We start from the raw sequence: 15,043 nt of genomic DNA, 5'->3' as shown, positions 1-15,043 counted from the left end.
AGGCGGAGGCGGCATTCGTTGGCGTAACAGCTCGGCGTTTGGTGGTTTACACCAAGTGCTTCGTGCTGTTGCCAAGGAAGAAGCATCCAGTCTTCAATGGTGGTCGGTGTCCAACGTTTTCAGTACCTTTATTAGGTCTGACAAACGTGTTTGGCGGCTTCGTCTTGACGTTGGTGATCTTATTCTGTGGAATTGACATCACGGTGGAAGTCAGAGGTCACGTAGGACTACTCGAGCTCCTTGTTGGGGATGTATTTTCTTCGGTCAATTTCTTTCTTTAATTTTTGATGCTTTAATAATTTGGTCTGATTCTACCCACGGGTAGATGAAGCCGGATAGTTTCTATCCTTTATCTAAAAAAAAAAAGCCAAGCAGACAAGTTTATGGCACTTCACACGAGAGTGGTATTTTAGTAAAGCTACATCCAAAATCACCCAGGTTTGCCTCGTCCAAATTCTGTTAACTCTACTATTATTCTTCAATTCTATCCCAGATTCCCTCTTGTTCTAGGCCTGAATCTATCCATTTCTGCTCTTTGCTTTACAAGTCAGTGACAATGGCCCATGACTCCATGAGGCTCTGGCTTACTGCCGCCGGCTTCAGAGATTTGGGGCCAAAAATGACACGGGCCTTTTCTGACGAAGCACAAAATAGAATATCGGGGAGGGCATTCGTGGTGGCGAAGCGAGCATCTGCATCGTGTGGCCGCCGTTCGTCGGGACACCACAACCCAACCCGTTCGGATAGATAGCCGCCCGCCCGCCTCCCTCCCTTCTCCCCACCACACCTCCACTGACAAGCCGCCGCCGCTCTTCCACCCCCACCCCACCTCTCCCCGGCCTCGCACCCATGGCCACGGCTATGATGGCTGCAGCCACCACCTCCTGCTCCCCGCGCCGCGCCGCGCCGCTCCTGAAGCCGGTGGCGTCCTCCTCCTCTTCCAGCAGCAGCTCGGCGCGGCCGCGGCGGCCCTTGGCGCAGCAGCTCCCGCGGCTGCTGGCGACGGCGGCGGCGGCAGTGGCAGTGGCGGCCGCGCCGCTCCCGGCGCTGGCGGAGCAGATGGAGAAGGCCCAGCTGTTCGACTTCAACCTGACGCTCCCGGCGATCGCGACCGAGTTCCTGCTGCTCATGGTGGCGCTGGATAAGCTCTACTTCACGCCGCTGGGCATGTTCATGGACGAGCGGGACGCCAAGATCCGCGGCGAGCTCGGCGACGTCAAGGACGCCTCTGAGGAGGTGAAGCAGCTGGAGGAGCAGGCGGCCGCCATCATGAAGGCGGCGCGCGCCGAGATCGCGGCGGCGCTCAACAAGATGAAGAAGGAGACCACCGCGGAGCTGGAGGCCAAGCTGCAGGAGGGCCGCAGCCGCGTGGAGGCCGAGCTCGTCGAGGCGCTCGCCAACCTCGAGGCGCAGAAGGAGGAGGCCGTCAAGGCGCTCGACGCGCAGATCGCCTCGCTCAGCGATGAGATCGTCAAGAAGGTGCTCCCATCCGCGTGAGGGAACCAAACCAGCGAGCCGGCGGGCGTTCCGTTCTTAGCTTTCTGATCAGTCTGTATACGCTTGTCGGGCTGCCGTCCATGGGCGGCCGCGGCCCTGCCTTATCTTATGACTCTAATCGCATGAACATTATAAATGAATGATAATTTTGATGAAATCTCAGACTCTGTACTCAACTACTCATGAAAGATTGCTGGATGGTGCTGTGTTGGATTGTTGCAGACTCGCAACGAGGTTAACTTGATACGCTTGTGCAACTAGTGATTTCAACCATTAAAACCATAGGATACATTTCGTCCTAGTGATTTCAACTATTAAATCTTAAGTTATATCCAATCCAAATGATTGTACATTTGGCAGTATTCTGTAACTCGGCTTACTCACTATTCGTTCTAGGCCTTGAGCCAAGTTCAAAGCTCGATCATGTTCCGGGCACTCTCGAACCATCTCAGATCTTCAACTGCAACCATCATGCCTCAATGTGTTCTTACTCATCATCATCATCTTCCTCTGAGCGTGAGATCTCATCGCTGCTACTCTCGTAACCTCTTAACACCTGTTTCAGAAGAGGAGACCAACTATGAGTTCATTTAATTTATTACGACCATGGGCGAGGAATGCTGCCATTGTTAACATAAGGAGCCTGTTCGCTGGTTAGTTTCTGGGCTAACAAGCCCGGCTGGTGCTGGTGTGTTGTGAGAGGAAAATACTGTACCATGGCTGATAAGCCCTGGCTGAAACCAACAAGCGAACAGGCTAAAGAACCACCACTCATGTTTACACTTGTCGTCGACGTAATAATAAATAACTGTGACTCTGAAGCAGGGGAAAATTAAAGGGTGCATGGGCACTGAACGCTGATGGGCAGTTTTTAGGCCGCTAATGGAAAGGCACAAGAGAAACAGAGCACAACAAGATTTTGCAGCCAAAAGTCTCTCTGAAATTGCATATACATGCATCGATAAAAAGCTCATGCCTTTGAGGGATATTGCATATAATGCATCAAAAGCTCAAAACATTCGTAATTATTACCTCTTTGCTCTGGGTAATGGCGCTGCCAGCAAGCAGTATCTTCCTAAGCTCATCGATGTATGAATAGTTCTGTCGCAGACAGCATGTGTACATAATCATCAGATGCTTAGTAACCTGCTTGGGAGAAGAGAGAAGGTTAAGTGTCTCGGCAGCTTTAAACGGAAACAAATTAACTGGATGATGCAGTCACATGCATGCAAATGAAATTAAAGTCGACTCCACACAACAATGAACAATAACCAACATCATCTTTTGGCAATTGAGGGGAAGAATGCAATATAACTCATCCAATTTATTAGTAGTCATCTACTTATATTTTCAGATGTATATTCTTCTCTATTAATATATACTTTGAGATACCTACAGGCATACATACAGCTTCTGTTGAAAACATTGCTTCAAACAGAAGATCAATTGTAACCGGGGGGAGAGGCCCCATAAAATTTTTATTTGTCAGGAAAGCAAATTAAGTTGCAATAATAAGCAAAGTCGTGCAGGGGTAGGCAAGTACTATCCTCATAACTGTGTGATGGTAACAATTATTCTTTGTTTCTGCTTGGATGTAGGTCAGAATTATTATCTGAATTCTGAAGGCAATGCCCTGTGTGTTTTTTTAAACACGTAAAACACGTCTGCTACTATTTTTTGGTCCTGTTTCGCGATACATATGTATGTCTGCACTTCATCTAGTACTGTACTGTCTCGTTGTTAAATCATCATGTGGTTCTGGTGTCATCGGGTATGATATTAATGATACCTCAAGCATCTTGGCAACACTGTTCAAATTATCCCTGAGCATATACCTTTGACTTAATAATAAAATAACCAGGATCCAAATTAAGTTTGAAAGGCAACACTGCTGCAGCTATTCTGACAACAAATTAAATTCCCCAAGTTCATTTTATGAACAACATGCTAAATTTCTCTAGTTTCCAATCGTGTTAACTACATACAGATCGATTTGATTCATGGATGAGAGATTACATTATACGATAATTTAAAGCAGGAGAAGAATAAATACCTCCTCGACGCTCCCATCCTCAATGTCGGCGTTGAAGGACTCGTCCATGGCGTCGTACAGCAATCCCTCCAGCTCGTCCTGGTCGAGTGGGCCAGTGCCTTCAGTAATTCAATCCACCGATAGCGCACAAACGAAACAAACAAAGTCAATCGTAATTCATCAAAACAGATGGAATGATTTCGATTCCAGATTAATTAAGTTTGAAAGACAACAATAATGCAATGCGGCGGCGAGGGTGAACCAGGAGACGAGAGATCGGTCGAGACCTCTGGCGGCGGCGCGGGTGAACCAGGAGAGGACGGAGGAGGCGAGCCGGTCGGCCTTGGCCTGCGAGTCGAGGCTGCCCCACCGGTTCTGCACCGCCAGCTGCAGTGCCGTCCACCTCCCGAACAGCAGGCCGATGCATTCCGCCATTGCCGCCGCCCCCTCCTCGGACAGCACCACCCTGCCGCCGGCGCCGGCGGCCGTGCCGGAAGACGAGGAAGAGGCCATGGCCCTCTTGGTTTGGCTTTGGCCTGGCGATGGATCGATGGGACCTGTCGATCGGTGGATGCTATGGGCTAGGGTTTTTACCGGAAGACGACTCACAGTCACAGGTTTGCCTTCAAACTAAAACTAGGGGCGATTTGAATTTTGGAGAGAGCTAGAAATCAGGTTTGTTCAGAGTTCATGTACTCCTAATCGTCTCGTCTCGTCTGGCCTGGTTTAGTTGGCCAAATTTTTTAGGAAATGGTACCGTAGCACTTTCGTTGTTATTTATTCCCTCTATTTAAAAATTGGGGGCGTATTACCAAATTTTTTTTTTCAAAAATTGGGGGCGTATAATGTATGGACCTCTTCCCCATGCGCCGGCGCTCATCGTACGAGACTTGGCCTCCTCATAACTTTCGCGGCATTCCTGCAGCGCCGTCTCCCGTCGCTTCAAGTGCCTCGCTCCGTTCCCTCCCGTTAGCGATCCTGGCCGCGCTGGAGTATAAGAGCAAGGCTAATAATACAACCGGTTTGCTGGCTGTAAGGTTCTTTGTAGCCTTCTCTCAGCCCACTCATATAGTAGTTGGCTCTTTACAGTTAATACATGGCCCACTTGTCTCTCTCACAGACTTTCTTGGTTCTTGTGCCCAAGCCGGCTGTAAGCTTACAGCTCGCCCCTCCCCTCTCTCCTCCCCTCTCTCCTCCACCTCAGCATTTAGTCGGCTTACAGCCTGCTATTATACTTGCTCTAAGAGTCACGCCAAAGGAAGTCGCGAGTCACGCCGCCGCCGAGTCACGTACGCGCTGAGAGCCACGCCGCCGAGTCGCGAGTTGCTCCACGCCGCCACGCCGCCGAGTCGCGAGTTGCTCCACGCCGCCACGCCGCCGCGCTGCGAGTCGCTCCACGCTGGCGTGCTGCTGCAAGACGATGGATCGCCATGACGGCGACGGCAAGGTCTCGTACGTGCGTGTTAACGGCGTTTTGGGCGGGGTTAGCGGACTGTTTGCTCGGTAATCCAACAGACGCGGGCGGAGTAAATGGAAACAGCTATTTAAGGAGCAATCCTGCATGCGCCAGCTTTCCTTGGTCATCGCGGCACACCCAAATACGCCCCCAATTTTTGAATGGAGGGAGTAGCAATTAGTATCCCATTATAGTCTAACTAAGCTTAAAAGATTTGTCTCGTGAATTTCGTCTAAACTGTGTAATTAGTTTTATTTTTTATTTATATTTAATGCTTCATGCATGCGTCCAAAGATTTGATGTGACAGAGAATTTTGAAAAAATTTGCAAAATTTTGGGAACTAAACAGACACGCGTGTTTAGTTGGTTGGATTTTGGAATTTGGGTTACTGTAGTACTTTCGTTTTTATTTGGCAAATATTGTTCAATCATGGACTAATAAGGCTCAAAACGTTCGTCTCGTAATTTCCAACCAAACTGTGTAATTAGTTTTTTTTCATCTATATTTAATGCTCCATGTATGTATCGCAAGATTCGATGTGATGGCTACTGTAGCACTTTTTTGGAATTTGGGGTGGGAAAAACAGAAGGCAATACAGAAATGCGGAAACGGGGCTGAGCAGGCCAATAGGCGGGCCGACAAGCCCAAACAGGCAAGCAGGCAGGCTCTTCTGAGCCAGAGCCAGCGTCTAGCGGAACCTTCGCCGGCGACCCAAAAGCCGAAAGCCCGAAACCAGGAGCAAGAGCGCGGGTAGGGTTCTAGCTGCCGGCGGCGGCCATGGCCGGCTCCTCCGCCGCCCCGGCCCTGCTTCGCCGCATCTTCTGCCGCTCCACCCCAGCCTCCTCCTCCGTACTGCGCGCTACCTTTTGCTCCTCCGCCGGCTTCGGCCCGTCTCCTCTGTCATCCATATTCGGCGACGGCACCGAGGTCGCCAACGTGCCACCGCTCACCACACCCAAGCTCTTCGTCAGCGGTAACGTCTCTCTGCCTCGCCCCGCCCCGCCCCGCCCCGCCCAACTCATTGCACAATTATTTATATAAAAAACTTATAAAGAGAGCCTCAGGGAACACAATTTCACAGTAAACTTTTCCTTTAAAAAAATCAGACCTGCAGCCTGCTTATGTTTATGTGAATTTGCCCAAATTAGAGCTGCGGGCACTTAGATACCTTTATGCTATGTTTGTGAGCAATCCAATATCGATGAATCACTGCATTTAAACCTGTTACAGACTTCCAGTTTACATGCCATCCTGCAGCTCTTGTGCCGTCAAATCCCGTCAAATCCTACTGCACCTGTGCGGGTTTCCTTTTTATCATTGTATAAAAAATAGCCTTGTCCCATTTCATTTAGATTGTACTCCCTCTACTCCCAATTGTAAGTTGTTTTTGATTTTCTAGATACATTGTTTTTTTTGTTATATATATAGACATAGCATATATCAAAAGCTATATTAAAAAAGCCAGAATGACTTATAATTTGGAACAGAGATAGTAGTTTGCAGCTATGCTCAGTAACAAATACTTCTCAGCAAGCAGCTGGTCCGAGTTCATTTCACATATAGGTTTCCCTATAAAAATAAGTCGCTTTGAGGCTCCTGATTTTCATTCACCTGGGCGCAGGCCTTTCAAGGTTAACAACAGATGAGAAGCTCCAGGGTGCATTTGCTCCTTTCGGGAGGCTCCTTGAAGGTACAAAGAAAGCTTTCTTGGAGTAGTAGTAAGAGGGAAAATTAAGGCCCCTGTTCATCCTGTTCCTCACTCCTAATTGTAGTGTGCTTTTATTACTTTGTGCAGCAAAAGTGGTGACGGATAGAGTTTCTGGGAGGTCAAAGGGTTTCGGTTTCGTGAGATATGCCACCATAGAAGAGGCTGAGAAAGCGCGGCAGGAGATGAACGCCAAGTTTCTGGATGGATGGGTCATCTTCGTTGACCCTGCCAAGCCAAGGCAGCCAAAGCCCGCTCCTGAGCAGGACACCCGTTCCTCGCATGCTGGCTTCACGACGAACAAGACCGTAGGATGGTGTGGCTAGGCGCATTGAACTGTCGTGATCTTTCACGGCACAAAACTGGGATGATGATGCTATCAGGGACACCCGAGAGTAGCTTTGGTTTGATTGAGGATACTATCAGAGACACCGACCCGAGTGTAGGCCTGGTAGGACATGGCCGGACAATGCAGATAGCTGGGGGTACAGGTTCTCCTATGTTTGGTCTCGTCGTTGCTCTAGCGCACGATGTTGATTAGTGTAAAATTGACTCTGCTATTTCTACCCTCTCTTTACATGGTTGCTCGTCGGTCCTGTTACCTGTTTTTTGCAATTTATTAGACACTAACCCACATATTTGGCTGATATTCCAGACTAGAGTCTAGAACACAATCGTTCGAACATTCAGTTCAGTGTAGATAAACTTGGAGTGTGATGAGTAATGACACAACGTCGAGATGATCTACTCTTCTAAAGAGCTACTCCGTAGGCTGATATACATTGATGCATATAAATGTAGAAACGTTACTAACTGCAAACTCGTACCATCGTAAACGACCAGGCATAAAAATGGATCATTATGGTGGGAGCGTGCGTATAACATGGCCGCACGGCCGCACAGCTTAAAGATATTCAGGTGTAGGACCGCTTTACATGTCATAATAAGCACGTATGAGCACTCGATTATACAGGTGAGAACACCTGCTGCAGTCACACCAAGCTGGTACCTGGAAGCATGTGTGGCAAATGACGCCCTGCACACGCGCAACTAACAACACACCGAGTACACAATACATCTAGACTGTACATGGGAGTATCTAACTTAAGAAAAAGGTACATAGACAAACTCATGTCCGTACTGTCTAGTCTCTAGAAAGGTTGTGCCCTGAATCATCTCCTAGACTAAACTACAGTATGTACAAAGGTAAATTCTCTTCCATACATCACAAACCAGGTTGTCATTTCTGAAGTAGTATAGGCAAACTTAGATTAGATTTGCTCAAGCAAGTGATTTCTGCACTAAGACTAGGTTCTTGAACATCACCAAGGGGTGCGACTCCAGCACTGACTCCTTCTGTCAATAGAACAACAGGTGAGCAGTAATACTGTTAGTAATAGCAGAACAAAGGAAACAATTTGTAATATTCAGTTAGTCTTGGTTCAAAAAATTAATCAAATAACTTCACCGTTTCATGAACCAGAAGAATATGCGACAGAGAATGCAGTTACCTCTTCAGCTGATAAAACGGTGAACCCGAGCTTCTCTGACCAGATTTGCACCATTTCAGGGTCAACAGGCGCAGCAAGAAGGCTTATATTCCAGGCTCTCAAATTTGCCTCGATTGACTTTAGGAGAAGTATGAAGGTAACCCTGCACAAAGAAACGCCAAACAATAAGACTCGATGGTAAAAATAGCTGAAATGATTTCATTCGGAATTATCAAAACGAAACGACATTATCACATGTCAGTCCTCAAAATATTGGACTCCCATACGGGTAGCTGAAGGGACCCAGGGATCAGATATAAGGATTGAAGAATTAACATATATTCCAAAATATCTGCTGATACGATATTTCCAATCATTGTGTGGCCATACCTGACATTATGTAAACATGCAAATTTTCATATAAAGGAGCTCACCTGATCCTGTTAATCTATCGACAATAAATACTTATTATTAGTATCTTACCCACAGAAATAGCAACTCTCTGTTTCGACCACTCTTTCTTGTAAAATCCGTTTCAGGGGAACAATAGGTCCACTGGTAGTAGAAGGTTGTCTGCCGAAACCTGCAATAAAAGGAACCAATTGGCACAACACAGAGGCTCTAAATTAGTTGCAAACATAAAGCTCAATGATCACTCCCTCATTGCCTAAAGGTAATACAATTAAATCTAAAACATAGCCTTCAAATAAAAATCTATATGTGACCAAAGAAACAGAAAAAAGGCCTACTGACTACTGAGGCCAAGTCAGTTCTTGTTACAGGGCAGTGTGAAATCCAAGCATAATTACTCTGCTCACTTATAAAGACATTGGAAAAATACTGTATCTGCAGAAGGTACATAAACCAAGTGGACTATACACTTTGAACACACAAGAACAGAAAATTAAGAATCATTTATACACAGTAGATTACTAGTGCATTCATGCAAGTGCGAAAAAACAAAGATGGTAAGGAACAAATCAGGGCTCATAATACAACTTAATAGATTTAGTAACAAGACTGTATCAAACCAATTAAGTAAAAAACAAAAAAACGGTTTGTGAAGCCATGATAGGAGGCACAGATGATTGCAGAGGAAAAAAGAAACTTCATTTCAACCAAAAAAACTAAACTTTAAATCTTTATACAGATAAAACGCCCTCAAGAACAAACAATATACAGCAATATTGTATCCATCTGAAGACAGTAGATGACTTTGCAAGCTCTGGGTACAGCAAGAATGGTAGTAGTAAAGCAAAACAAATGAAGGATGGTAGTAGTAAAGCCACCAAGAATATGAGAGCCCTCGCTTGAAGACCACATCGCCATCCCAAAAAGTTTCACTATTCAACAACTCCTTCACTTCAACACTATGGCCAGGTAAGATGCCGCAGGAGCACTGCTTATTCAGTAGTCACTAGTCACTACCCATCATCCTTTTCTCCCTAGAAGTATTTTCCTTAGACAAAAACGCCCTGTGAGTAAGGATATACAACCTTTCCAATCCACAGGAGGGAATCTAACAGAAAGAGACTATTCTCCTCATAAAGTGTGATTGTTCTGTAGTGTGTACCATGCCCTGACCTTTGCAGAACTTTTTGCTCACAACTTACTGTCTTGCCTTGAAAAACTTCCATGAGGGGATTACCTTATTACCCTTCCATCCTTTAGAAATGGCAAGTGCTCAGTGCAAATAGTTCAACATGACAACACCAGCAGTGCCTCCATGCTTAAAGTTCCATCTATGTAAGGTATCAAGTATCAACCTCAGTCCTAAAATAGTCCAATTCCTCAAATTAACCCAACAATCCAGGGCCACAAAACCATCGACTGGAATGGTTAGAGACATAAATATCTATCTCTTACAAAAGTTGAACAAAAACCAACAAACCGAGCTTAATACTGCAGTAATCAGACATTTGAAAGCAATTCATTATGACAACAGGCAATTATTAATATTTCCAAATGTTTGGCTGGTTCAGGCTAGTTAACAGGATGGGGCAAAGCGAAATCTGGTATGGTCTTAGCATTCACAAAGACCGCAGACAATGCCCCCCTTTTTTTTTTACTTTGTCATTAGATAGAATGTAACTTTCAAATAATTTATTCCTTAAAAACAAGGAAGGAATCTCTTAGGCTCTTAGCAGGCAGGACCTATGGCCAAGAGAACTACAGAGTCATCATCTTCCAACAAGGTGAACTGATGGTACATTATTGCAGCAGGATACCCTCTTTTAAACAGACCAACACAAAGACATCAACCAATATGTGCCTGAGCATTCACAAAGGCCGCATGCATATCTACTAATTCGAAAGAGATCACGAGCCATAATCACTCAACACGCAGCAAACTGAATAATCTGCACTGAGTAATTTAATGAAATAGACATAAACCAAAATAAGCTATTGGTTGTTACAATGAACCTCCGCGTACGCATTACACAACACCCATTAAGTTACCTGATGAAGAAGTAAGGTTAGGGTAGTCACTGAAGCTGGAAACACTAGCATTGTCAAATCCATTTGAATTCAAACGATCTTGCAGTTGCAGAGCTAGCTTATGAAGTGATAATCCTTCTGATGTATAAATGTTGTGATACCTGAAAGATAAAGTTTTCACCGCTTAGATGAACATAAACACCCAAGAACTCTTTTTTTAGGTCTAGATTATTACAACAAGTTAATTGAATGCCATTATGAACTTCTAGCTCTTCTATGAATAATAAAGTTCGCATAGGCAAAACTTCTTCCCAAAAATGGTGGTGCTTACAGATGCCGTCTTCTCCCCATGCCAGCATGTTCTTCAAAGTGTGTAGCAGTAAACTGGAGTCAAAAGAGAACAGCAAAAACATCAATTGCTCCTCATGCAGAATAATTACACCCTAAGAAACAAAATTCGCTGATTGCTTAGTTTTGTACCTCTTGATTGCAACAGTTACAGATGATACCCGTTCCCCGCTTATACCCTTGCTTTAGAGCCTAAAAAACAGTGAAGCGTGAGTCCTCTTAAGAGTGCTACAGATTCAGGTGATCGCGGAAAAAGGGGCCAATATAGTTCACATAAATATCCAGAGCACCTCTCCAGTCTTCAACTTGTAAGTCAACAAAGTATTATCTGCAAGGCCACCCTCCTTGAAAATCAGTGGATGCAAAGTGGTATCCCTGAGGAAAAGGTAGGTTATGCATCATTTCAAAATGTCATGTAAAAGAACACCTTTCACCAGCTTTTGCAGAAAGACCCCTTAAATGTTACAAAAGATTTAATCTTTTACCTTGTTTGTGATTCTTTTGACTTTGAGCCTATGCTGCAGTTTGGGAGTGGTCCTTGCGCGATTTTTACAGGACTTGATAAAGAAAGCCCTAAATTTGTGGAATCATGTTTAGGGTAGTTAGGGGTTACTGCAGTAGGTACTGGAGAATCAGACTTAACATCATCGATGCTGAGAGGATCTCCTGTGTTCTCACTGCGAGTTTCTTCAGTGGCTTTCTTCTCTGAGGTGCCAGTAGAGAGGCAGAAACCCCTTTGCCTGGGCTTCCACTAAAGGCTGGAGTTGAAGTCTCAGTGCCTCCTTGTCTAAACTGTCCCCCAAACCGCCTTTTGGATGCACTCCAGTTAGGGTTTGAGATGGTATTGCTGGCAGATTCTTTCAAGGTGAAGTTAGCATGAGGAGCATGATGATGATTTAAATGTAATTGACTGCAAATTGGCAGTACACTTCATCGAAATGGTGAAAAAGGTTTTCTAAAACAGTTAAGAGATAGAACAATAAATTAGCAAGGATAGCGATGGTCATTTCCAAGTTAAGAATCAATTCTCACAGAAAATGCGTCCCACTAGCCCAAGCCATCCTTGCAAGGTTTATGGGCTTACCGAGCATATACAGAGGCTGAAGCCCCAAAACAATAGTAGGTAAAATTATGGATGCATATATAGAATATAGGAAGATAAATAGGTCTTGAAATAACACGGCACGGAATAAACGTATTTATAAATCTGAACTTAAGTCCTATTGAAATTTTGCAATGCAACCTACCTCTGAGTCGAACAACCATCTGAAGCCACAGCATCTAAATAATCTTTCCTCTTTTGAAACGAAGCTAAATGATCAACAAGAATGAAGATGGGACGGGGGGAAAATTAGCACATTCTGAGCAACACACAAAACCAATAAATTCTTATATTAGGTGCTAAGCTAAAATACCTTTCCACTTGTTATACTCATCAAAATTAGGAGGGAAACCAAACTTTTCTTCAATGAAATCCCCAAGCATGTTAAGCTTACAAGGTTTTAGTGCTTTCACCACCCTGAATAGAGAAATCCCGGTATCCAAGAAGATTTGATCATTCTGGTTGTTAGATGACTGACCAGAATGCGCCTCAAACTCGCATGCATTCATAATCTAAAATTTATCAGGCATCATGAGGTCAGGTATCAGACAATTTACAAAGAGGCGTAGAACTTATCATTGATGCAACACAAGCAGTACCAGAAAGCTTACATTACTACTGTAATTACACTGTGGGCAGCCACCAGAATAACCCTGTCCATTTATCCGTCCAACGTTCTCCACCTAAAGATAATCAAAATGAAGCATAAATGTTGTTCTTGAGATATAAAACCCTAGGTTTCAATCAGTTTATTGAATCAACAATCCTAATGCCAGCAGGAACAACACACACCTCATCCTTCCTGTAGGTCACCCTGAAACCTTCAAGAAGTCCAGTGGACAGCAATCCTTTAACATGTCTAAGATCACTGTCTAGCTGATACTTTGTTTCTGTCACTCCCACTTTAACATCATGCATCACATGGTCACCACCTGCTTCATCTTTGATCTGTTCTGCAGCAGGCCCTTCAACGCCGCACATAGTGTCCGACTCAGTTGTGGAACTGTTTTCCCTGCTTAAAAACAGAAGCAGAAGGGACTAAGACTGGAATAATTGCATAAATACTAGTCTGATTCTGAGGTCTAACCCTTCGCTACGAAATTACAAAGAGGGTGTTTGGATCCTAGAGCTAATAATTAGCTCATGTTTTTGGATACCAATTAGAACCTAAATGTGGGTATTTTGGGCTAACAAGAGCTAATGAGGGCTAATTTGTGATTAGAGTCCATTAGCCCCTATTAGCCCATAATTAGCTCATGTTTAATCCATTGTCACAAGATGGGCTAATTTTTAGCCTGGGATCCAAACAGGCCGTCGATCAGTGGAATGGCTCACTTCGAACCAGGCAGACACAAGCTGGCCTTCTCCTCCTCGGTCAGCATCACCACGTCTCCCCGTCCAGGCGCAGGGGCTGAAGGGGGCTCCACCGTCACGCCGTCAACCTGAACCCCGTTGGGTTCCCAGCTCGCGGGCGCGCCCGCTTGCTGCCCCTGCGGCGCAGACGAGGCTTCGGCGGCGGGCACAGTCATGGGTACCCCGGCGGCCGCCCGGAACTCCTCCGCGAACGCCTCGGCGGGCACATCCCTGAGTTCGTGGAACAGGTCGTAGAGCGACTTGCCGTTGAGGAGGAGAATGTGACCGTTCTGGTTCTTCGACTCCGCCCCCTCGTGCTTCTCGAACTGCCGCGCCGATAGCACCTGCGCGGCGCGAAGAAGAAAACCCTGATAGAAGTTCCGAACAAAACCACAGAACCGGCGAAGTGTTCGAAACAGATGGGCATGTGATCGAGCTGATTGACCTTGCCGCGGTAGCCGCAGCAGGCGGAGACTGGGCAGACGCAAGCGTAGCCGCCGTCGGTGACGAATCCCTCGAGCCTGGCCTGCGCGCGGAGCGGAGGAATTAAAAGAAGCGGCGATGTTCGGGTGGCCCGTACTGTTAGTGACTCGATGTACTCACATTTTGACTCAGCGCGTGTTTAGTTGGGTGGAAGTTGGAATTTGAGTTACGGTAGTATTTTCGTTTTTATTTAGTAAATAGTGTTTAATTATGGACTAATTAGGCTTAAAACGTTTGTTTCGTAATTTCTAACCAAACTGTGCAATTAGTTTTTTATTTCATCTACATTTAATGTTCCATACACATATCGCAAGATTCGATGTGATAGGTACTGTAGTATTTTTTGAGATTTTGGAGTGGGAACTAAACACGCGCTCACATTTTGTTTCTCGAGAACGTAAGTGACCCGAACGATCGAACCAGAATGGCAGTAGATCCTTAACGCAAGTGATATTCGCGGCCGACGTAGGGGGTGTTTGGTTCTTCGTTAGCTCCTCACATCGAATATTTGATAAGGAATATTAAATATAGATTAATTATAAAACTAATAATATAGACGGAGGCTAATTTTCGAGACTGTAGCATTACATTGTTAAATTATTGATTAATTAGGCTTAAAAGATTCGTCTCGTAAATTAGTCGTAAGTTGTATAATTAGTTTCATAATTAGTTTATATTTCATACTTCATACTTATGTCTAAATATTCGATGTGATAGAAATTTTAAGAGTGCTTCTGCATTGATTGATATAAAAGAGGAGGTTGGCGGCGGCGACAGAACGGAGAACAGAAAGGTGAGCTGCTCCTGTTGAGTAGAACGAGGACGATGAGGACGGAGGTTGGGGACGGCTGGAGACCTTCACCGATCACCGTAGCAAGAAAAAGGTAAACGCCTGATACATTTCGGCTGATTTAATAGTATTCTATGAAATAGGAGAATTGTTTTTTTTTCGCTAAAGCCGGCGAATTAAAGGGTTGCGATGATCGTGTGACTAACCCCTGACGGGCTATAGGAAGCCACCTTTCAGTAGGGCCGCGTTTAGTTCCGGCCGGATTTGGGCGCCGCCTGAATTCGGTATCACCGTAGTGTAATGTAGCGTTTTGGTTTTATTTGGTAATAATTGTTCAATTGTTGACT

The 15,043-nt window shown here is 45.2% G+C and overlaps 3 protein-coding genes and 1 pseudogene across 3 annotated transcripts; 2 read left to right on the top strand and 2 right to left on the bottom strand.

The window, feature by feature from the left end:
• The first annotated feature begins 765 nt into the window (after positions 1 to 765).
• Positions 766 to 1,654, top strand: LOC136501350 (ATP synthase subunit b', chloroplastic-like). Its single transcript, XM_066496865.1, has one exon. The coding sequence runs from the start codon at positions 850 to 852 to the stop codon at positions 1,495 to 1,497; it is 648 nt and encodes a 215-aa protein (XP_066352962.1). The 5' UTR covers positions 766 to 849; the 3' UTR covers positions 1,498 to 1,654.
• Positions 1,655 to 1,770: 116 nt separating this feature from the next.
• On the bottom strand, positions 1,771 to 4,139 carry LOC136501359 (uncharacterized). The gene is made up of 4 exons (XM_066496874.1): positions 3,817 to 4,139; positions 3,551 to 3,648; positions 2,530 to 2,643; positions 1,771 to 2,053 (listed from the first exon to the last, which is right to left on the bottom strand). Exons 1-4 carry the CDS (start codon positions 4,040 to 4,042, stop codon positions 1,985 to 1,987), a joined length of 507 nt encoding a protein of 168 aa, XP_066352971.1. The 5' UTR covers positions 4,043 to 4,139; the 3' UTR covers positions 1,771 to 1,984.
• Positions 4,140 to 5,608: 1,469 nt separating this feature from the next.
• On the top strand, positions 5,609 to 7,292 carry LOC136501342 (organelle RRM domain-containing protein 2, mitochondrial-like). Its single transcript, XM_066496855.1, has 3 exons — positions 5,609 to 5,959; positions 6,608 to 6,676; positions 6,782 to 7,292. The coding sequence occupies exons 1-3, from the start codon at positions 5,764 to 5,766 to the stop codon at positions 7,015 to 7,017; spliced, it is 501 nt and encodes a 166-aa protein (XP_066352952.1). The 5' UTR covers positions 5,609 to 5,763; the 3' UTR covers positions 7,018 to 7,292.
• Positions 7,293 to 7,426: 134 nt separating this feature from the next.
• LOC136547481 (uncharacterized) lies at positions 7,427 to 13,986 on the bottom strand (annotated as a pseudogene).
• Between the last annotated feature and the right edge of the window lie 1,057 nt (positions 13,987 to 15,043).

Source organism: Miscanthus floridulus, chromosome 1 (genome assembly GCF_019320115.1).
Source record: "Miscanthus floridulus cultivar M001 chromosome 1, ASM1932011v1, whole genome shotgun sequence".
Taxonomy (NCBI): domain Eukaryota; kingdom Viridiplantae; phylum Streptophyta; class Magnoliopsida; order Poales; family Poaceae; genus Miscanthus; species Miscanthus floridulus.
Note: the sequence above shows the minus strand (reverse complement) of the source record. Positions and strands in the feature narration are given on the sequence as shown.

Coding starts and splice junctions, on each gene's coding strand:
- LOC136501350 (XM_066496865.1), top strand. CDS start 850: ATGGCCACGGCTATGATGGCTGCAGCCACCACCTCCTGCTCCCCGCGC.
- LOC136501359 (XM_066496874.1), bottom strand. CDS start 4,042: ATGGCCTCTTCCTCGTCTTCCGGCACGGCCGCCGGCGCCGGCGGCAGG. Junction 2,644..3,550: donor AGGATGGGAGCGTCGAGGAG/GTATTTATTCTT, acceptor TCTCCCAAGCAG/GTTACTAAGCATCTGATGAT. Junction 2,054..2,529: donor CCATTACCCAGAGCAAAGAG/GTAATAATTACG, acceptor CTTCTGAAACAG/GTGTTAAGAGGTTACGAGAG.
- LOC136501342 (XM_066496855.1), top strand. CDS start 5,764: ATGGCCGGCTCCTCCGCCGCCCCGGCCCTGCTTCGCCGCATCTTCTGC. Junction 5,960..6,607: donor ACCCAAGCTCTTCGTCAGCG/GTAACGTCTCTC, acceptor ACCTGGGCGCAG/GCCTTTCAAGGTTAACAACA. Junction 6,677..6,781: donor TTTCGGGAGGCTCCTTGAAG/GTACAAAGAAAG, acceptor TACTTTGTGCAG/CAAAAGTGGTGACGGATAGA.